The 23,081-nt window shown below is 35.0% G+C and overlaps 6 protein-coding genes across 7 annotated transcripts; 2 read left to right on the top strand and 4 right to left on the bottom strand.

Annotated features, from left to right (window-relative positions):
- Positions 1–89: 89 nt before the first annotated feature.
- LOC107371366 (HSPB1-associated protein 1) lies at positions 90–1,865 on the bottom strand. 2 transcript variants are annotated; one of them, XM_025162801.2, is made up of 3 exons: positions 1,202–1,853; positions 411–1,142; positions 90–345 (listed from the first exon to the last, which is right to left on the bottom strand). In XM_025162801.2, the coding sequence occupies exons 1-2, from the start codon at positions 1,708–1,710 to the stop codon at positions 437–439; spliced, it is 1,215 nt and encodes a 404-aa protein (XP_025018569.2). In that variant the 5' UTR covers positions 1,711–1,853; the 3' UTR covers positions 90–345; positions 411–436. The 2 variants fall into 2 exon arrangements, with proteins under 2 accessions (XP_025018569.2, XP_015794903.2); XM_015939417.3 differs by having other exon boundaries at positions 90–1,142; positions 1,202–1,865.
- A 21-nt stretch (positions 1,866–1,886) lies between these two features.
- Spg7 (SPG7 matrix AAA peptidase subunit, paraplegin) lies at positions 1,887–4,861 on the top strand. Its single transcript, XM_015939415.3, has 4 exons — positions 1,887–2,251; positions 2,311–2,899; positions 3,117–3,266; positions 3,325–4,861. The coding sequence occupies exons 1-4, from the start codon at positions 1,986–1,988 to the stop codon at positions 4,711–4,713; spliced, it is 2,394 nt and encodes a 797-aa protein (XP_015794901.1). The 5' UTR covers positions 1,887–1,985; the 3' UTR covers positions 4,714–4,861.
- A 199-nt stretch (positions 4,862–5,060) lies between these two features.
- cnir (cornichon-like protein) lies at positions 5,061–5,991 on the bottom strand. The gene is made up of 3 exons (XM_089267933.1): positions 5,891–5,991; positions 5,636–5,817; positions 5,061–5,567 (listed from the first exon to the last, which is right to left on the bottom strand). The coding sequence occupies exons 1-3, from the start codon at positions 5,966–5,968 to the stop codon at positions 5,396–5,398; spliced, it is 432 nt and encodes a 143-aa protein (XP_089124059.1). The 5' UTR covers positions 5,969–5,991; the 3' UTR covers positions 5,061–5,395.
- Positions 5,992–6,097: 106 nt separating this feature from the next.
- LOC107371367 (uncharacterized) lies at positions 6,098–7,993 on the top strand. The gene is made up of 3 exons (XM_015939418.3): positions 6,098–6,472; positions 6,599–7,201; positions 7,277–7,993. Exons 1-3 carry the CDS (start codon positions 6,397–6,399, stop codon positions 7,693–7,695), a joined length of 1,098 nt encoding a protein of 365 aa, XP_015794904.2. The 5' UTR covers positions 6,098–6,396; the 3' UTR covers positions 7,696–7,993.
- Positions 7,994–8,551: 558 nt separating this feature from the next.
- Positions 8,552–9,158, bottom strand: LOC149094062 (cysteine-rich hydrophobic domain-containing protein 2-like). Its single transcript, XM_089267931.1, has one exon. It carries the CDS (start codon positions 9,156–9,158, stop codon positions 8,598–8,600), a length of 561 nt encoding a protein of 186 aa, XP_089124057.1. The 3' UTR covers positions 8,552–8,597.
- A 31-nt stretch (positions 9,159–9,189) lies between these two features.
- On the bottom strand, positions 9,190–11,693 carry LOC107371578 (uncharacterized). Its single transcript, XM_089267929.1, has 4 exons — positions 11,573–11,693; positions 10,014–11,446; positions 9,539–9,943; positions 9,190–9,462 (listed from the first exon to the last, which is right to left on the bottom strand). The coding sequence occupies exons 2-4, from the start codon at positions 11,205–11,207 to the stop codon at positions 9,199–9,201; spliced, it is 1,863 nt and encodes a 620-aa protein (XP_089124055.1). The 5' UTR covers positions 11,208–11,446; positions 11,573–11,693; the 3' UTR covers positions 9,190–9,198.
- Positions 11,694–23,081: the final 11,388 nt, after the last annotated feature.

Genomic DNA, 23,081 nt, shown 5'->3' on the forward strand with positions numbered 1-23,081 from the left:
TTGTTGCACTAATTGTGGCATTGGTTACAAAATGAGCAAATTATCTTGCTAAATTTAAAAATAACTCTTTGAAAGAAAAGAAAAGATACTGAAATGTAAAACTTTTATTCGTGATAAACATTTAATGTTGCTCGTTAAATCTGAAAATAATCACAGAAATCTAATCATTTTTTGCTTCATTTTGAAATAAAACAATAGCAATTTAAAATGACTTAAACTCTGCTAATTGTGGGTAGAATTCCAGAACAACGAACTGACGGTTTCGATATCAGATTTCAAGTTACATATACATTAGTATTTTAAAAAATTGTCATTTTTGCGGTTTCAGGTGAAATTAAGGTGAACCTAAAGAACAAAACAAGTTGAACAGGTTTGAATGATACAAAACTGTTTAAAGTGAAAATACATACTATTTGTGCATAGAAAACGTTACAATTTAATCGCGTCTGATCTCGTCTAATATGTTTTTAGAAATTAACTCGATTACATTTGGTTTGAGGAAACATTTGATGATACTTTTGGCTGGATGCTCGATTGTTTGTTGTCCAATTTTGTTTTCACAATCTTGTTTATTATGTATCGATTTAACATCAACATCAGGAAAATATTTAGCCATTAATTGGTTATAATCAATTTCCTGCACTGGCTCACAATTTTCAGGAATATGATCAATCCAACGGTCAATCTTGGAACATAAATTGGATTGATTTGAAGATAGCTTTCCGATTAAGCTGATAATCATTGAAGGATCATTCAACAAACTGTCATCAGTGCTGTCGTTAAGCCAATTTTCATCGTCCGGTTGATAAAATGGGAAGAGCGTATTGATTAAAAGACTCGTTACTCCTTCACACAAAGAATCAAAGGTGTTGTCAGTTGGTAGCCATTGATTAATGGAAATACATAGACCATCAGGCTGATCATCATAACATTTGACATAATGCCACCAATGATGTGGGACATAAAGCACGTCTCCGGGTTCAAGTATCACACTGTAAGGATGAGCTTCTCGAAATTTTGGAAATAAATTGAAATCAGGACGACAGAGATTTACTTCGCTAAATACACTCGATTCTTCAAAGGGTATACGAGTTGGGTATAAATTAACAGCATCACTGGGCGGGAAAAGTATCCAAAGTTTTCTGTGAGATATGAAAATTAGAAATGGTTCGAATTTCAACAAGAGGTGATGTTATCTTACTTTCCGACAATTTGGGTAACAATATTATAACCATAGGTATCATAATGGCAAGGAGTAGCCGCTCCCGTAGAACCAATCCAGAGAGTACTTGATGATCCATCCTTTCCCAGATGAGACCCGAAATCAATTGATGACCACGAGATAGATTCAATCAAAGCTTTGGATGATTCATAAGGGAGTTTGGCTAAGTGATTATAAGAGCTGTAAGCCCAAAAATTTGCAGGATCAAAATCGGCAAACGAATTGTTGGGTTGAGTTATTTTGTTGTTCCTCCAATCGAGAAATTGATCGAGAGTAGCATCAATTCTGGTGATAGCCTCATTTTCCCATGGAATTTGCTGAGAATCTTTATCATGTATCCTGAAATTTAGCTGCAAATCTGCACAGTTGCGAAGCCAATCTTTTGTTTTCCACTGATAGCAAGGCCAATTAGTCACTTTGCTGTTACGAAGAATCAAAGGTTCATTATATTTGATCGGTTTGAAGGTTGATGATGGTTGATCCGACATTTTCTGTAAAGATTGAATATTATCTTATGGTTAAACTATTAATCTTGATTGGTCTTGATTTCAATCAGGTGGCACTCAATCAAAATACTGATTTAAATTGGATTAATTAAGTGTTTACTTTTTGTAATAAGTAAACAGGCCCTTTTAAAACAGCTGTTTCATATGATGAAATTTTCGAGTTTATTGTAGCTCATGTTACAGTAATGTTTTTAATCTTTAGACTATAAATTATTGTTGATTTCTATCTAATTAATTGTAAAAAATATCTGGTTAAGATGGCCTCACTTTCATTCGGTAAACTGGTTTGCATACCGATTCGCTCTTCTCCTTTATCTGTGTGTCAACGGTGTCGTCCATTATTAAGTCAACTGCTTATCAGAAATTATATGTCATCTAATGTCCAAAATCAGCTATTGAAACAATCTTATTTACCGATGCAGCAACTGTTAGTAAATTGGAGAACCATCAAGGTTAAATGTGTTGGAAATCATATTATAATAAGTAACTATTCGACATCTAATGGGGACAAAAAGGAAGAAAGGTTGGTCTTCAGTAATTATTTGTAGATTCTCACTGACAATTTGCGTATTTTCTCACTAGATTCAGGTCACCTTTGGATAGACAATCTCGGTCCAATTCAAGTGACAGTACGAAAGATAAAGACGCAAACAAAGAGAAAGATCCCGAAAAAGAAAAAGAGGACCCAGAAAAAAATAAAAAAGACGATCAGAAAGTTTACATGTTCGCTCATTCTGTACTCTCTATGTTCTTGATTGGATATTTACTTTACGCTATGCAATCTGACCCACAAGGTGAAGTTAATATGGGTTTCATATCTTGGAACGAGTTCTATCATTTAATGTTGAGTACAGGAGAAGTAAAACAATTGACTATTCGTCCTGACCGAAACATGGTCATTGTTCAACTTCATGATGGAGCTATAATTCAAGGAAAAAGGCCTTATCTTAGAACTTTTTTCCTAAATGTTGCTGACATCGAATCATTTGAAAGAAAATTGAGAAAAGCTGAAGAAGATCTGGGAATAAGCTCCGAAAATGGTGTTCCTGTTTTCTATGAAAGAGGTGGTGACAATAGCTACATCACTCTGTTGTTGTTAATTATGTTAGCCTTATACGCTCTCTCTTTAACACAAGTCCGATCAAGTGTCTCATCTTCTAGTAATGTTTTCGTAAGTTTTATCTATCACAACCCATAAAAATAACACCGTAAAAACATCAGAAATCAATCAGTTAGTAAATTCAAAGTGTACTATGAATGGACTGCATTTGACGCTTGGCTTGCACTAGCATCTTATTTTCTGACATATTTTTATGGATAACATTGGTTTCTTGATGTAAATTTTTGAAAATATTATATAATAATAACTATTAATTATTTTCTTACAGTCCAAACTTGGAAGAGCACGTTTCACTGTTGTTGATTCATTAACAGGGGCAGGTAAAGGAGTTAAATTTGCCGATGTTGCAGGTCTCAAAGAAGCAAAAATTGAAATTATGGAGTTTGTCGATTATCTCAAAGCTCCTGAAAAATTCAAGGTATTACTTTTATTTTATCGATGAAAATGCAATTCTAATATCATTATCCAATTCACAGGCATTAGGAGCTAAAGTACCTCGAGGTGTTTTGCTTTTAGGTCCTCCTGGTTGTGGTAAAACTATGTTAGCCAAAGCAGTTGCCTCAGAAGCAAATGTTCCGTTTTTGGCGATGGCTGGAACTGAGTTCATCGAAATGATTGGTGGACTTGGAGCATCTAGAGTGAGAGATCTTTTCAAAGAAGCTCGAAAAAGAGCACCTTGTATAGTTTATATTGACGAAATCGATGCAATCGGAAGGAAAAGGAGTGGAACTAGAGTCGAAACTTCAGGAGAAGAAGAACAAACTCTAAATCAATTGCTAGTTGAAATGGATGGTATGGCTGGCCGAGAAGGTGTCATTCTTTTAGGGTCGACAAACAGAGCTGAAGTTCTGGACAAAGCACTACTTCGACCTGGTAGATTTGATCGACATATTCTCATAGATTTACCTACACTAGAAGAAAGAAAAGAAACTTTTGAGAAATACTTGAAAAATATAAAACTTTCGATAAAACCAGAAAATGTCTCATCACGTCTGGCCTCTTTAACTCCTGGATTCAGTGGAGCCGATATCGCCAATGTGTGCAATGAATCAGCCCTTAATGCGGCTAGATATAAACGAAAAGCAGTTACTCCTAATGATCTTGAATATGCCGTTGAAAGAGTAATTGGAGGAATCGAGAAGAAAAGTCAAGCTTTAAGCCCAGGAGAGAAGAAGGTTGTGGCTTATCACGAATGTGGACATGCTTTAACTGGATGGTTATTGAAGCACACCGATGCTCTTCTTAAGGTCACTATTGTTCCGCGAACTAACAATGTGCTTGGTTTCGCTCAATATTTACCGTCAGAGCAACAACTTTACTCAAAGGAGGAATTATTTGATAAGATGTGCATGGCTTTAGGCGGTAGAGTTGCTGAATCTGTTATTTTCAACAGAATAAGCTCTGGTGCTCAAGATGATTTGAAAAAAGTTACCAAAATGGCTTATGGAATGATTAAACAATATGGAATGGACGATGTCGTAGGTCCACTATCTTTTGCCAGTGAAGATGGTGATGATAGCTTTTCAAAAAAACCTTATAGTAAAAAATTAGGCAATATTATTGATAACCAAGCTCGCATGTTAGTTGCTCAGGCCTACAAAGCAACCGAAAAAATTTTACTTGAAAACAAAGATAAATTAAAGAAACTCTCAGAGGAACTTTTGGAACGAGAAGTTCTTAATTACAATGACATTGAAAAATTGATTGGCCCACCCCCACATGGAGCCAAAAAGATGATCCAATCTCTAGACTTGTCTGCTTATGAAAACTCAGAGAGTCAGGAGAATCAAGAATCTTCACCCAATGAAATTATTTCTAACGATGAAAACAGACCAAATAACTCTAAGCCTTCAGACAGAGTTTAAATTATTGTATTTCATGTATAATTGAATTTGTAATATTTTAGATTGTAAATTTACCGATAAAATACTTATAAATCTTTATCTTGTAAAATAATTAAGTATAGCAACTTGTTAAACCTGCGAAATAAATAAACAATTTATTGACATTAAATAATGAGAAAATTCTTTCAATATTTATTTTCATCGATTCATGAATTTGAAACTATTTTGAGAACTTTTACCACTCCGTTCATTTACGGTTACCCATCAGACGAACTGAGGCCTCAGCTTTTCAGGTCAATGAGTCGATATTGAGTGATCTCACATGGATGAATTCTTGGGCTATTTTGAAAAATCAAAAACTATTTGCGTGAAAATCGAAGTGATATGTGGAACTTTTAATGCAATAAACATTTGATTTTTGATTTGATTTTTGGATGACATCTAACTCTATCTTGCTTTATTTACAGAATAAAATAAAATGGCGAGTTTTAATAAAGTCTAGTTCGAGTGAAGTTGCAAAATGAAATGTTTTAAAAAGTTACAATATTATTTTAGCAAAAATTTTTTAAAGTGTAGTGAAAAATTGTTTTCATTCAAATAATTTAACCCTACCACATGAGATCATAAAATAGTATTAAAATTGACGAATTTATGGATTTATCAACTTGGGTGTGATTTTGATTCAAATCATGTGATTTAAGCTTCAACTACTTGTGAGTAAAGAAATTATCAAACAGTAAAGGAATACAAAAAAGTGAATCAGCTGAAAACATAGGTGCATGATGGAATGTGTTGTATATTGCTTTAGATTTCCTTTGTGATAAATTTCTGTCGGATCAAATAGACCCATGTTGCCTTGTGGCACTGAGCAATACCTGAATAAGCAAAGAAAACATCAGTCAATATGATTGAAACACGGATAAATGATAACAAAACAAGGTACCTGTAAATCATCCAAATAGTTAATGGCGCATTGATTATAAAGAGTATCCAATGGCCGGTCAATAGAAGGGCGATTGTCAACAAACCATGGCCGCAGAATTCAAATTTAACCAGTGGATTAAGTTTATCACAGCAATCCCGAGAGTTAATGTAATCACACTCCAAGTCTGACAAGGTAATGATCTGAAACATGAAGATCAATCGAATTGATATTATTATCAAACAAACTATTCGAGGAAAGGTTCAAATTACTTACGAAGTAGATTGACAGGAAAAGAAGAGCACCCGTATCAATAAGAGCAAAGGTGAACAACGCAGATTCGATGTTCATCATGAGAGGAAGAGAGGTAAGAAAAAGAAAGTAATGTTAAGAATTGTGAATTGTGAAGCTTTTATAGAAGCTTATGCTACTTCCACAAATGTAAGTTCAAACCTTCCTCTGTATTGCCCAGTCTCATTACTCTTCTTGTCTGTTGTTGATTTTAATTTAGTTTTTCTTGTTACTTAAATTGTTAATTTAATTGGATCTCTTTTTACTTGTTTCCTCAATTCCTTTTCCTTCCTTCTTAATTATATTCTGTCTATCTTAACATTGTTTTGATGATTAGTATGATAAAACTTTTAAATTTTATCTATCAATAGAAAACGCTTTTACCTCTTGTGACCTCTCTTTTCCTCTTGCAATATCTTCTGTCTAATTGTCATTTTTTCATTTAAAAATCTTCCATTATTGTTATTTATTTTGTGCGCCTTAAGATAATTATGGTTGTTTGCAAATATTATCAGACTGGCTTTTGCAAATTTGGCGACCGATGCCGTTTTGAACATGTTGATCGAGGTAAGTTGCACTCTTTACTTTCCACCTGACCCTTTTATTTACTTATTGGTAGCATAGTCTTTATGTATGATTTGCATTTCTTTTGTTAAAATTGCCTCTATTTTTTCTCATTTTTTACCTTTGTAGTTAATTATTCAACTAGTCATAACATTCCACGGTATCCCGATCAATATGTAAATCGATTCCCTGGACCAAATTATATTAATAACCCGGTAGCTGCTGCCGCTGCTGCTGCTGCTGTTTCAGGAACTGGATCTGGCTACAACCAACGAGGTTCAATGGTATCTTCTAAGAAACCTGATCAGTATCATTATGTTGGAACTGTTTATGATAGACAATTTCAAGCAAGCGGTGGACAATCCTATAATCATCAAAGTAGGTTACAGCATAGTCATACCGGTCATTCTGGAAGTGGTACTAGTGGTAACACTATCAGTGGGACTAGTGGACAAGTTCATCAAACTCATCATTCTCAACATCAACAACATGGAATCATACCAGTTCAATATTGGCAAGTTCAGAGGCATCAACAAATGCAGCCAAGCAATCATCAATCTCACTCAAGCAGTCAAAGGCAATCTCAAGGAGCACACCATGGTCATGGTCAAGGTCAAAGTGGAGGACTGCACCAATCTAACAATCAACATCATGGTTCTGGTGGTCAACACCATCAACAATCGACTGGATTTAGCTTTAATCAAAAGCTCAAAGAAATCGAGTCTAGCCAAAGTAATTAAATTGCAAATTGAATTTCCGTTGCTTTAAAACTTGATGATTTAATTTTATTTTCTTCTTTCATTTTAGAGCCTCAAGTTGGATTTAGTTTTAATCGAACTCTTCAACAAATTCAACAATATCAACCTCATCTAGCTCATCAGGCCCAAAATCAGTATTATCTGACCCCAACGCCTATGTTAACGGTGCCCGTTCAAGCACCTTACTATGGAGTAACCATGCCTATGCCGATGGCTCATAATCCATTGGCACCCATGTTTTCGTCGATGCTGCCATCAAATACTGCTGACCCTAAAATGATGTCATCATACTTATCTCAACAACAAACAACACAGGGCAAAATATCTATGAATCTTTCCGATGACGACAGCGGTATTTATAGTGTAATGAGCTCTCTTGCTCCAGAAGAGTTGAGTCAATATAAGGCTGACAAATTCACATTTCCGCATATTCCAATCAACCCTCCACCAAAGGAACTTTGTCTTTGAAGTTGACGCCAGCATTCCTAGTCAAAATGATTTAATCAACACAGAGATTAAATTCAGCCACATAGGACATCAAAATTTAGCATTGATACCATTTTTAGTAGTTTAACTAATTTATAAAATGGACTCCTTCGATCTCTTTTCTTCTTTTTCTTATTACATTTTTTTCTCAATCTGTAATGTTGATCCCATGTTTTCATTCGTAAGATTGTTCCGAGGAATCCATTCTACAGCCTATTTTTAGTGAATGAGTTGTCATTCCATCTTTTAACCATGAGATAATAAATTGTTCCTCGATTTACCAATTTTTGATTTTTTCAATTTTCTCAACCTTTAGTATAGCCATAAAATTTTAAAACTACAGAAATAAAACTGTATGAATATACAGTATTCGAGGTTTCAAAATCTTTAGATTTTTACACTAATCAGTTTAAAAAAAGCAAATCTACTGGAAAAATTTCTTGGACTTGTCACGAAACTAATTTTTATAATTTTAGTCATTTTCTGCTACAATTCGATAATCAAAGTTCAATCATTAAACCCTGATAATTCTTCTGAATTTATTATCTAATTAAGTTTATTGTTGATCATTTGATTATGGATAGTCATTTCTTGCTTGGCTAACAAAAATTGACATTGAATGATATCAATAGTTTAACCAATTTGAATAACACACAATAATTATTTATGAGGTCGATTGAAATTTTTGACAAGCTACAATCGCAAAATTTAATTTCAGAAATTTGTTAACCACACATATGGTTGATTGGCTTTGAAAGTTCCGTTGACCTGATTTAAAATAAAACAAAAGATATATTTGATGATAAAATGCTGAAAGAAAATGAAACAGACTTTAAGGTCAAGAAGAAAGGCTGATTTTAAATGGTTTGTTTGAATGTAAACTGTCAATCAGGTAAATAAATATGGTGTTTAGGAAGAAATTCAATGATGAGGACATAATCCATGAATGAATTGTTAGAGTGACATCTTTCTTTGCCTAGTTTCCAATTAAGGCCAAGCTTGTGATAGAGACGATTATTTTCACTGTACAGTAGCTTCTCTAAAGCATTTCGAGTACGTTTGGATAAAGCAAGAGTTGGCCATAATAGGGAACATCCAAATGAACAACAACAGCATAGACATCCAATTAAGAGAACGCGTGCATTTATTGAATGGTGACTTTTTAAGAGATTATTGACTCGATTTATGGTTGCCTCAAACTCTTCCTTTGACACTTTACCAATTAAGCTTGTTGGATATCCATTTGAAAATGTATTGGATAGGCCAAACAGAGTCATGTTACCGTTTCCACGGATCGTTATTTGCTCCATTATGGGATAATCAATGTCAGGCATTGAAATAATATCACTCTCATTGGAATGAGATTCATGATTAGATTCAATCTCTTCAATAATATCATCAAACTGTTGTCTATTCTGATTGCTTGAGCCTAATTTTTTATCCATATCAAAAAAAATGTTTGGAAGAGATCGTAGCTTAGGAAAATTATGATTGGTTTAATTGGTTTGTTTGTTCGTCAATTTCTTCGTAGAACGGAGTGACATCGCTTTTGATTCGATGTTTATAAACAAGATGATTGATGATTATTTCTTTGTCCGAGAAATTATTAGAGCATATTTTACATTTGAATTTTCCAGAAGAATCAACTGATTCCTGGGGTATCTCGGGTATCTTTTGGTGTCCATCTTCTACTAAATAGCCGAAGTGTTGAGTGAAATTTTTGACGATTTGATGAGCTAGATTAAGGTGCTGTTTAAACGTAGCAAGAAATAAAAAAATGGCATTAATAAATTTTGTTTCTACAAAGAACGATTTGTCAACTTACTTTGAACATGTTTGATCTTGATCTGTATTTGACATCACAATGGTTACAGATACAAATATATCCGTAATGTGTTGAATATTGGTGTTCTCTGATTCCACAATAAGTTTTACATTCTTTTGCACAAGAAATGCATTGGTAAACCTTCTTGTTGCCTACTCTGATAACTTCATAACAATCTTTATTTATATCAGGAATGCGTGATGATAATCTCTCGAATGGTTTAACCGAGCTAGATGTTAGACTTTTATTGCCTTCAATTAAAGGTTCTTTCAAATCATCTTCTTCGTCGATTTCTTCTTCTTCATCCTCAATGAGATCTTGATGTGAAAGATTTGATGGAAGATCGTCCGATTGCTCAATTTTAATTTCATTGCCATTAACTGAATTAATGATTTCCATTGTGTTCTGCAGAACAGAAAAGAGAAAGGAAAAGATTGTAATATTTCAAATAATAATTGCGTTGACAGTAACTTACCTCTGGTTCAAGAGAAGGTTCAGGATTTAAATCAGGTTCACTAGAAAACTCTTTTCTTTGTCTTGTTACATAAGTGTCTTCAGAACTTGTTCGTGATTTATGATAATTGCGAATATGTTTAACAATATCAGCCCTCCAAACAGAAACAAAAGGACATCTTTTACACCGGAATTCAAGGTGGTAATGTTGAGTCTCAATATGAGCTTTGATTGAGGTCCAACAATGTACAACATAGTTGCAGAGATTGCAAGTGTATTCATCTTTGTTTGCTGTTTTAGTGTAATATTTTTTGGTACTGTAAAGCCCGGCCCCAGGTCCGTTTTTTCGTAATTTAACTGGACTCCCATTTGAATCATAAGAAACATCGTTATAATTAATATCATATGAAATTCTGTTATGGTTCCCGTCTTGATTATCGTCGATGAAAGAAGTATAACCCCTCAATTCCAATTCATTTTCATTCATGTCAACACTATAACTCCTTTCTTCAAGCATATTGGGTTTTTCATCGTAAGGATAGTCCAATTCAAGCTCAGGGTCAGTTTGAGTGCCATCATTTGCTATGGACGAATTTTTCTGCGATGCTTGATCCACACGTCGTTTTCTATTTTTTTCAAGTCTAGGATCTCTTGAAGATGCGTCTTTGACTCCTGGTCTCACAATAACTGAACTTGATTTGGTATGAACGTCATTTGATGGATTGTTTACATTTCCTGAGTTTCTATTATTGACTGGTGAAGGTGGAGTTTCGGGAGTTGGAGGTCTAGAGACTGCAGAGGTAGCAGCGATAGCAGCTGCAGATGTGATTACACCAATGGAGCCGGCACCGCCATTAATAGGATCACGATAAGGCACAGGCGATGCCATAACTCTGATGAAACCATTGCGTCCATTTCTTAATGTCAATTCTATATCCAACAAACGAGCAACATTTTGCAGCCCAGTCAATCTAGGATTACTGACTTCAGCATAAGTCAATGAATAAAGCACATGAAAAAGGCACTTTAGATCTCGTATTGAATTGTTTTTCAAGTGAACAGCCGGTTTATTGCCGTTTAAACCACTGGAAAGAGGAGCCTTGGATTGATATGATTCCAAAGCTTCTCCAAGTAAACGCGAGTAGTTAGTCAAGATAAAACGATTGCCAGTAATACAACCATCACGACAGATGAATGTTATCTTATCCCAGCTCATGATGAAATGCTGATGGTAACGATATTTATGTATAAAATGAATGTGATTCTTTAAATTATTTAATTAAGGCTTTTATCTTTTCCGTTCATTAATTTAAATTGACATTCTTAACAGAAAAGAAACGTTGTCATGGTAGCAAAAATATTAATTTAATTCAACAGGAAAATTCTAATGAGATATCAGTGTTTTAATAGCAACTATCAGGCACATTCAGGTTAAGCATTGTCAAATAGAGATACCTGAAAAGAACAATAGAGAAGATAGAAGAAAGAAATGCCATCCATCAGAATACAGTTAAAAATAAAATGAGTAAAAGAATAACATTGTGGGAAATAAGGTGAAAAACACAAATTCAAGCAACTTACCTTGTGAGTTGATAATCTTGCAATAATCCGAAATAATAAATAAAAATTAAAATCAATAAATAAACAGGGTAAATAAAAAAAATGAAAACAATCAGCTCTGGAACATTTGTTAATCCATCAAATAAAAATATAAAAGCTATTCCTACTAAAAAACAAGTCAAAATAGAGAGTATTCAATGAATGCTGTTCATTGCTCTCTGCTTTTAGGAGAGGCTGGACGATTCAGGCTGGATCGCCACAGTTGTACAAACATTTCACAGAATGTGAAAGGGAATATTTCATAAGTTACATTTACGTCATAATATTTTATTAAATATCAAATACTCAATTATTATTAATTTTTCTTTCTGTTTCCATTTAATAATAATTGTTAATATCTAGCTTATTATTAAATGCCAAATTAAAGAAATGCTAAATATTGATTCTAGAGCAACGGTGAAGATGTGGTTTTGAATATTGTATCTTTACGTTTTGTACCATGAATCCACTTATTTCTATCTGTATCTATTTTAACAATTGTTTACCCCAATTTTCATAATCATTTAACTGAATCGCTGATTATCAATTTGTACTCTAAAAGTGATATCAGCGCATCAACCAAATTTTATTGGGAACATTTAAAATGTAAAGATTTACTGAGATTTGGGTTAGACTTTAAGGGTTAAAATTTTACCTTCATGAATTTTCATATTATGTTAGATGCCTAGAGAATCATGGAGTTGTATCAAATAAACCTGAATTGAATGGTGAAGATAATCTTGAATAGGTTGTAGGTTCTGCGGTAAAATCGGAAACTCAAATATTTGATACTGATACGATATCATTACAATGTTGGTTGTTTAGCTAATCTCAAAGTGAACATCAATAAATACTGAATCATTAATATTGATTTCAATGATCTACTCTGATTAAATACAGTCAAATACTAATAAGTAATTGATAGCAGAGATTGTCTCGGTGCAAATGACTATTTATGTTATTGATACAATTGTAAACGAAATTTATGGGAAATATTTTCTTAGATTGCCAAGTATGGTTGAATTTTTTTTGAAATGAATGAATTTTGTAACAGGTTTATTAAATTTCGTTAAGATAAAAATTTTACAAAATTATTACCAAAACTTTATTTTGAAGTTGACGCCAGTTTTCCTAAAATGATGTCATCATGCTTATTTCAACAATCAACAAAAAGCAAAATATCTATTGGGTGTATAGAAATTTTATGCTCAATTTAGGGGGAAAAACAATTTTCTGTTTATAAGCATTTGAGGCATATTTTTCCCCCTGCATAAGGTTTTCATACACCTTGTATGAATCTTTCCTATGACGACAGTGGTATTTACAGTGTGATGAGGTCTCTAGCTCCAAATGAATTGACTAATAAATACGCGGTCTAAATCAACCTTTTAGACTTTGAGACAAGCGGTCAAACATCCAGTCCAAATAAACGCCCTATGTTAATCGTTAGCTACGACACGACATACAACGTATCCCAGCCAAAGAACATCAAATTCCCGAATACACCCATTAAAAGTGACCATATAATACCATGGACGTCAAGCGGTGACAGAGGCTACTGTATACAAGTAACGGGCCCTGAATACAAAAGGGGTATGACGACAGAATTAATTAGTAGCGTTGATGAATACTTCGTAAAATAATATCAATAATGGAAGGCGACAACTCAGCAACGGTAACGGTAGACAGAGAGGATGGACAGAAGTTAACGGAGATCATTAACAAGTCAAACTCAGGTTAATCAGCCACCCCTAATGCTCTAAGATTACCAATAATAAAATTATGGTTGGAAAAAAGATTGACGGGGATGGATATGAAGACAACTGTTCAGAAACTACGCTCCTTCAACTTTAATGGAAAAATTTCAAAGACAAAACCTTCGAATATTGGAAACTATTCGAATCACAGTATACTAACTACAACCAAGTGGCCATCACGATTGACCCAATGTTACGAGATCATCTTTCAAGAGTCCTTAATGGAAAGCTGTGGTATAAAAGGAAGACTCATTGAAGTGATCGATCACTTTTCGACAAGGAAATGCTACAATTGTGGATCATGCAGGCATTGAGTTTGTAACGAGAAACAAGAGAGGTGTCTACGGTGCTCAGGATCGCACATCTTCAGGAACTGCCAAACATAATCATTTTCAACTAACTGAACAGTAAAATTTTACACTACTGTTTATTTAAATGGAACCGTCCTTCAACTTCATTTCACAAAAATTAAGTGGCAACGTCGTTTTTAAAACGAAGGAGGAAACCCTCGAAAACTTTGTCAAATAGCCGAACTGGAGTACACCAGCAACACATATATCCACATTGATGACGAGTTCGTTTAACGGGAAATAAACAGGCCTTTCGACAAGTTACTTAAATGGCTGACTAACCAACGCGTTAAACATTTTAAAATAAGAGGAAATGTTAAGGATGGACAGAACCACCTTTGCGTGTGATAAATAGGCTCGAGATATATATAAATATATAAATCTTGAGGTGATAAATAGCTGCTATGTGATCATTGAATTAGCAGATTCACATGGAAAGGACAAAGTTGATTCGCCATTTTATTCCATATTAAGAGTTTAAATAGGCTGGAACCGCTTAATATCCGGCCTGCAAAGGAGAGCCTGAGGCTTTTAACATAAATTGCCCTCAGATGAAAGAAACCATTGAAAGACAAATGGCAACCATCGACTATACCGATACGGAAATTATGTGGCTAAAAGGTTTTTGAACCATAAAACAAAAAACGAACTTCCAAGGGCGTAAAACTTACTAACCATTACCTTAATAACACTTTCTCATTTATATTTAAAATATTAACAATAAAACTTAGCTGACGAAAGATCAGAACATGCGAAAGTTTCATAACTGAGACACAAGGTTTGAGTGTATCTGTAAGTGTAAGGAACCATCGTACCAGATCCTAAAGACATCAATACTGTTATTATTACACGTCTTTCAGGACCTAAATAAAGACATGATAAGGCAACATATATCGAAACTATTGGAAACATTAAAACTTCTGGATGATTCATTATCAATGACCGCTGGCCCATCCAGATTCCTAGACATACAAGTAGTGATCAACGTTCATGGCCCATGTTAATGAAACCTACACTCAATATAAACTAATCCTATGTTTCCTAGTGATACAATACTCATTTACTAGACTATTAAGAAATGGTCCAAACTAACTTTTTTCTAATTGATGTAACCAGAAGATAATACTTCACTCAAAAGCCCTTGTAAATGTGAAAACGCATGTTTGATCTCAATATATCTATACGTAACCGAAATAAAGAAGCTCAACAGAAATATGATTTAATTTGCCGTATTGTGATATCATTATTAAACATGCAAACTAACTGATGCGGAAAAACTGTTCAGAGGGAATTTCACAATTAAGAATTACAAGTTGAGAAATAATTATTAAACATTTTATACACCAGTCAAAAGCTAAAAACTAGTATTTTCTGGTAGAGTGATTTAATGCAATCTCACAATCAGACAAGATCATTTTTTGTTTTAACGCTTTTCGCAGGCTTTAAAAATTCATACTTACAAGAAGGGTACCCGAGGTCGTCCGAACCGATCGCAATGATTCGTGTGTCATTGAATTCGTCTTAGCAAAAAACAATATAGTTCGTCGTCTTTTGAGTAGCAAATGGACAGAAGGGTCGAAAAGTGCCATTTATTTTCTATCGCTATGTATAGATCAATGTGAAAGCAATAAGATGAACCCACTGCGATGAGCCTTTTTGTTTCACTCATTTTGTTTTGTATGCTCTTTACCATACTTTACATGTAAAAAATTGAATTTTAATTCCGTTTTTCTCGATAATCTTTAATTTGCTACCCGGGAGATTTCGAGACAATTAAACACTCATTAAACCTGATTGGTTTATGATAAAAATATTAACTTTTTTTCGGATGACCTCGGGTACTTCCCTCGTTAGAGTTTTCTCAGAGTTGCTACACTAATTTGTCTATATTAATTGATTCCAATTAGTCCTAAAAATTTCCAGCATATACTGGGAAACTCAGGCAATAGAATGGTGTTTATCAGAAAGAAGTTCATGAAAGCAATAAGATTTAAATAACTTAAGAGCTAACGCATACAAAATTCATTTCGAAACATAAGCATTTGAGCTGACTGAAGCGTGATTGATTTATGTAAAAATCAAATGAACTAATGAAGCTATTTTTCTGAAATTTGCTCTGAAAGTGTTGATCTTTTCTCTCTTTCTTTTGCTCTTTCTCATTTTCATAAGCATCCAGCAAAACTGTCTATCTTTATTTTCTGTTTTTTTCTGTTTTATCAACCTCACTTTTAGTCCGCCAATCATCAGGTATTTTATTAATTAGAGCGGAAATGGCGAATAATACCTTAGGCCCATCAATCTCGGATGAAACTGAAGAACTCATGGAAAAGGTGACCATTCGTTACAAATCGCAAGAATACAACAAATTCATGATGGTAAACGGTTCATCGATAAAACTGTTCTCGCCCTGTGATCTATCAATTCCTCCGCTAAGCAAATTTGTAATCAAGTGGAAATGTAAACTAACATTACCATCGGATGCTTATGGTCATATACTGAGCAACAACATGAAGTGCTGTAAATTCTACTCTGTGGGTTCGGGCGTATTAACCAATGAAGCAGAAGAAATTGAACTCCTCATCTTTAATCATGCAGAAACAACACTACATTGGAAAGTGAAGAGATTGCTCGAATATACGTAAAATGGATTGAGCATCCAGTCTTGGAAGAAGTGATAACAAAGGAACTTACGCCTACTGTTAGAGGAGCATCGGGCTTTGGTTCATCGGGTATTTAGACCCGAGTTTTTATTTCTAGATAGAATTACTAACTGAATTTGAGGAGTATTGTTCCTATTATAAGTAGAACACAGTTCTAAAACATATGTAGACAACTGTCTAAAATAATATGCTAACTCAATAAAATCTTACTTACAAATGCAATGTGTCTTTACATCAACTTATTATAAATCACATGAAAGCAAAATTACAGTCACAAGGAAGAATGAGAATTCAAGTGAATAGCCACTCGCCTTTAATAACATAAATAGTACGGACGAAAGAGAGGTTAAAAATAGAGGAGACCAAGAAAACAACAAATTGCGGTACCTAAGCTCAATTGAGGCAAAGAGGGAATAGAATTGACAAGTAAGAAATTAGGAACAGAGTCAATTAAATATAAAGCAAAAACACTTTTTATTTCCGTAAAAGAAGTGAATGCAGGTAAAGCAATACAAATTCATTTGAAGTCTGGGAGATTATAAAGACAGTCAAACTATCAATCGTGTATAAAAGATATAAACTGAGATTTAAAATTGTAGGATAATCAAGGGAACCAGACAATTGTCTGCGGATGAAACAGAAAAATAGGGGAAGTATCGGAAGGTGACGAAGAGAGTCGGATTACTACCTGTAGATAATCAGTAAATTGAGTTCTCTACTGCAGCAACTGATCGCAAGGAAATGCTATAAAAGAACTCAATATAAAGCTGGATTATGAGGGACAAGTACCCAATTGTACTTAATATTAAAATATCGAACCTCACGATGTATGCGAGCCTGGAGACTGGGACACTGAGGTGAGAAGGTAACATGGGTTCCACAATTAAAATCATCGCAGCTGGCACAGACGTGTTTGACAGGGAAGAATATAAAGGGACAATCAGTGAGATGAGGCTCTCGGCAAACAGAGCACCGGATATTATTCCGACAATCGGCAGCAAGATGATTGAATGAACAGCAACGCGTACAATAGTTCAATCCAATATCGTCATAAACACGTACGCTACCACTCCTCCAACTAAGAAGGCCATCACGATCAAGCAATCGCTCTCGATTCCGCTCGGATATCTCCAGGGTTACTCGGAAAATCTTACCAGAAGTTCGGTCAATGCTGACAACTTTTGTTGTATCATCACTATACAGCTCATTCATCTCGAGAATACTCCGAGTGATCTCGATCAGGTTATTACCAACCAAAGACTGGACACTTAGTTGAGAAGGTTACATGAGATTCTACAACCATACCACGACAGGAGACACAACATCGAGGAACAGGCAGCAACCTTGAGGGACAGTTACGATAGTGGTTCCCGCCACAGATAAAGCAGCAAACAGGATTAGCACAATTACGAGTGGCGTGAGAAAATGAACAGCATTTCATACAGGCAGTTAATCCAATACCATCATAAATACGCACTACACCAGATCTCCAACTAAGAAACCCATCTCTACTCAAAAGTATTTCTCGATTTTGAGCACTTATATTAAGAGTTACACGGTAAATGTTACGAATCTTGAGTTGTACAAGGGTTACCTTGGTCACAAGATCATAAATTAAATCATTCTGCAAAATTATATCCTCAGTTAAATCCTCAGGACCAGTCTCACCATCAGAAAGTTTCAAAAAGAAATAAATATTTGCTTGATGAGGGACAACATTACGAAACGAGAAATCCGGTAAATGTGACCTCAATAGACGCCTGGTCTGGGCTTTGTGACTTAATTGTCGAAAACCAATGATAACAAAACCCCTCCTGTATTGGATATAAAAAATTTTAGCCTGCCACTCAGGAAGAAGTTCAAGGACAGGTATTAACAACTCTCGAGTATCAAGATCACGATTATGTTGAAGGTTGGGCATATTATACACAATAAGCTCGGGTCGACGAACTAAACCTTGGCAACTGACCCATCCCAGCCTTTCAGCTCTGAGGTAATCCAGCAAAATCCTTACAGATTCTCCTAACTGAGACATGAACACGGGGAGAAGCAATTACAGGTAGTGGAAAATAACTGAAAGAAGCAGATTTACACAGATTATTCCGTAACTGATCTTTAAGAACGAATTGAAAACTAGTAAACCAAGTCTAAAACTTAACTAAAGTAACAAATATTAGCTTCTCTTTGAGCGCCAGGATATTAAACTGAAACATGATCAAACACCAGATTAACAGCCAGAAAGACTTAATGAAATTCTCAAATATACATAAATTAACTAATCTTACCTATTTCTAAAATCCTAATTAAGCTTTGAGAAAGCTAAACAGAATTAAAGTAAATTGGAAACAATAACTTATAAAACCAGAGTGGTGCAACAAGAATGCTCAGCCATAAGAGGAGAACCATACATTAGAGTGTCCTTCGAAATTAGCCGAAGTAACAGAAGCGTGATTCTAATGGGATAATGAAGTTCTTAGACAGGGTGGCCTACGTCTACGACGATGTCAGACTAAAACATTGTGTCAACTGCTTCTCGCTGGAACACAACACAAACAAATGCAGATCACCAAGAAAATGCCCAAACTGCTCTTTGGAGCAGTATAAAACATAAAGATAACAGAAAACGATGAACATTATTGACGAAAGGACAAAACAACCTAAAACAGATAATACAATAAAGAAATGTAGTGTAATGGAAAAGACAATAAATCAAAGCAGACGTCTAAGTTCTTTTCTTGTAGTTAAACAACTGACAAGAAGAAAATATAAGGATGACAGCCATAAAAATGAACAAGAACGCAATAAAATAGAAAGCTTTCTTAACAGATCTCCAGATGGGAAACAACTAATGGCATAATGAATGACATAATCCATCAAATTGGGCTAATGATACAATTGAAACAATTACATTGAAAACCATCAATCAAATTAACGGACATAAAACACCGACAAGATAACACGTAAATGTGCTTCTCTTGTCAACAACTAATTGCCCATTTAGAAACGAAAGAACGATGTCCGGACTAAAAGCAACAAATAATAAATCAACACAATTCCACTTAGTCCCTGATCAATGTGAAGCGACGTAAACTTGATAAACGGACAGGCTTACAGCATATAATAGGTAAGGCCTGGAGATCAGATACACTCCATCAATGCAGAAGAAAGAGTCAAAAAGACACGTATAAAAGACAACATCTTAAATCAACCAGACAAAGTTACATACATCAGCGAACCAAACTAACCAAAACTACGAAATCCTAAAAGTTGTTATTTCACCGATAACTCTATCTGAAAACAGTGCCCGCTACTCGAACAGTAAAATGTCATCACATCAGTTAACACCGATTGTTATGAACCCAGGTACTACAACAACAATAAGCAGAGTTGTGCTCCCCATCGGACAAGGTAATAGTGCTATGATCCAGGTTCCTAACCAGAACACGCCACTGCAACAGGTAAACCAACAAGCTTCGACGAGTGCTCAAACAAATCCAGCAACAACAATTATGGAAGCCGGGGAGATGAAAGCACTCAAACTGTGGTTGGATACGATCCATATTGATAAGAACACTACTGAGGAAGGTATTAACGACAAATTATCATCATTTAACTCCATCGAAAGACTGAACCTCATTAGACTATTAGGAAAAGGTATGGCAGACATCAAGCAAAACAAAGAGGAACACTTCCATCAATCTTACATTAACAAGATTGTAGATATTACAAGGATAATGAACAGTTCGGATGGAGGTCAGCCAACAACTATAATTGAACCGGTAGACTAACAGATAACGAATCAGGATGCTGAAACAAGCGCACGAGGAGTATTAATAAGATCACTCAGGAATCCTGGAGTGCAGCTACAACCGGCAGAACTACGACAATCTAATGGCTCTACATCAAGCCCCAACAAAAGACCACTCGTCGTGGTAAGCTCAGATACAACCTACAACGTTACACAGCCGAAAAACATAAAGTTTGATAACAATATGGCCCAAAGCGATCACATAATACCGTGGACCTCCAGTGGAGATAGAGGTTACAGTTTACAAGTTACCGGTCCAGAATATAAACGGGGTATGACTACTGATTTCATCGGAGACGTTGACGAATATTTTGGAAGACTCATTTCGATCACGGAAAGTGACACAGGTGCGACAATAACGGTAGACAGGGAAGATGGCCAGAAGAAACTAACTGAGCTAATAAACAACTCGAACGCTGGTCTGTCTGCAACACCAAACGCTCTAAGATTTCCAATAATCAAGATATGGTTGGATAAACGGTTAACAGGAATGGACATGAAAGCAACGATCCAAGAACTCCGCTCTTTCAATTTCAAGGGGAAAAACTTCAAAGAGAAAACCTTTGAATTTTGGAAACTCTTTGGTTCTCAATATACCAACTACAACCAGGTTGCTATAACAATTGACCCAATGCTAAGGGACCACTTACTCCGAGTTTTGAATGGGAAATTATGGTATAAAGGTAGATTGATCGAGGTAATGGACCACACTTCGATAAGAAAGTGTTACATTTCTCGTTTTCGTAATTATGTTGAAAAAATGGGTACAAATAGAGAAAAATTTCAAATTGTATCGAAAGAATGTAGGGAGAAGTGCGTTGAAGCAAGAAATAACTTCCATGCTTTTCATGACAATGATATCAAGAGATGGGCCCTATCCAAAGCAAGGGAAATCGGATTAACTAATTTCAGTGCAACAGATTCATGGATTAAAGTTTTCAAGATAAACAATGAGATTGTTTCTAGAAAAATAACAAAGTTTGTTTCTACTCGCTATACATTTGAGCATGAAGAAATAGAGAATGAAGGTGTTGTTTTTTTGCAAGAGCTCCAAGAAAATCATTGGAACAATTATCAACCAAATGAAATCATAAATACAGACCAGTCTGGATTTAATTATGAAATCCATGGTAATAGAACGCTATCTCACATGGGTGAAAGGGAAACTTTATGCGTTGTTGGTTCACGAAATGCTACCACACATTCGTATACAATTCAACCCATAATAACTGCTGATGGAACACTTTCACCAAACTTTATGATAGTACTGAAAGAGAAAGATGGCCGCTCTGGATTCAGAAGTGGAGCAAAAATGTTTGCTTTTAATGGATTCATTTACAATTCATAAACACAAAGATCTATTTGCCATACAGGACAAAGAGATAAATTTGAAAATACTACCACAAGGTTCAACTTCATTTTTGCAACCCCTTGATGTGTTTTTCTTTCGACAATGGAAAGACTTTGCAAAAAGATTGGTAACCCGAACGCAATTGGAATACCCAGACGTTCAAGTACACGATAGAAAAACAATCATGATATGCAAGTGGTTATCTGGAATCAATTTCGTGCACCCATTTTCCGAAATATGATAAGGTACGCATGGAAGAAATCGGGATATCCAGTGGAAGTTGAGAGTTTCTCTCACCCAAAAGATACAATTTTCAACTGCCATGACAAAACTTGCAGCTTTGATTGCGATAAATTTGCATTTATTATGTGTGCTCATTGCTGCAAATATTTGTGCCTGAAACACCTCATGAAACCAGCTCATTTGCACTTTTAAGTTCAATTCAACTTTTTCAATAACTTCCTTTGTATTTGGAATATTTCTCATATTCAAAAAAGGTGGCCGCTAATTTAGCTATTTTTGTACTCACCCACCCCTGCCTTAATGAAATAAAACATTTTTGAAACAAAATCGATTTTACAATTCATGACCTTCCCTTGTAAGTAAGGAGAAAACTGAGATACATACGTGAATGACGCTGAAGCAAAAGCCTCTCAATATACTGGAGTACGAGATTTACAGCCTAAATAGGACGAGAATAAGTAGATACATAAAATCGATACAAGAGAGATAGAGAGCACACATTGCGACGACATACAAACTACACCCTCTGAGTTATGGAAAACTCCCACTCAAATAGAGAAACTTTTGAATAACGACGTTGCTATTTCCTGAGTTAACCAGTGGAGAAGTCTTCTTACTGATCAACGTAATGCAAAAATAGGAAAAAGAAATAGTTACACTAATGATGGACGACGCGAAGATGAGACATGAACATGAAACAGGGGCACTGGACGTATGGTTGCGAACTTATCATCAACGCGCATTCGTGTTCCAGAGAACAGAACTAATTAAAGCTTATTCGGAAGATTCCTCAATTTTTAACAACTGACGGGGACTGAAAAATGTCTTTATCTATTCGAGACAATTGTTAAAGATGACAATTTTCTGTCGGCTCTTTACCTGAAATTGGAGATGATTCATGGCTACTGTTAGGAAGCTGTTGAGGAGGTTTTTCTGGTGATGAGCAAATATATAATAGCGAAATATCAACTATTATGATTATAATGACTATGAGTTTGAAAAACTCTTGGATTCAATGTGTGTCAGCCACAAGAAGAGTTTCATTTCGATCACAAATGTGTTTGTGGTGAAAATTCAATTTAAAAATCATTATTGAAAGAAAAAACTAGCATAAGTCTAGACAGTTGTGTGGAATTACATCTATTGAGATTCATTGAAACTTATTTAATATTACATAATATTGTATCATTTGTTATTAATGGTAATGGAGAAAAGAAAGGGAAAAAAGAAAGAGAAAAAAAGTACGGCTAGCGCAGTGCACCACTGCGCTATGTCGTGCTTTTTATTACTACTCTCATCAGCCACATAATTTTCAACATTGA

This window comes from Tetranychus urticae, chromosome 2, assembly GCF_039701765.1.
Source record: "Tetranychus urticae isolate SD_2017Ah chromosome 2, NJAU_TeUrti_SD_1.0, whole genome shotgun sequence".
In the NCBI taxonomy this organism is placed as follows: domain Eukaryota; kingdom Metazoa; phylum Arthropoda; class Arachnida; order Trombidiformes; family Tetranychidae; genus Tetranychus; species Tetranychus urticae.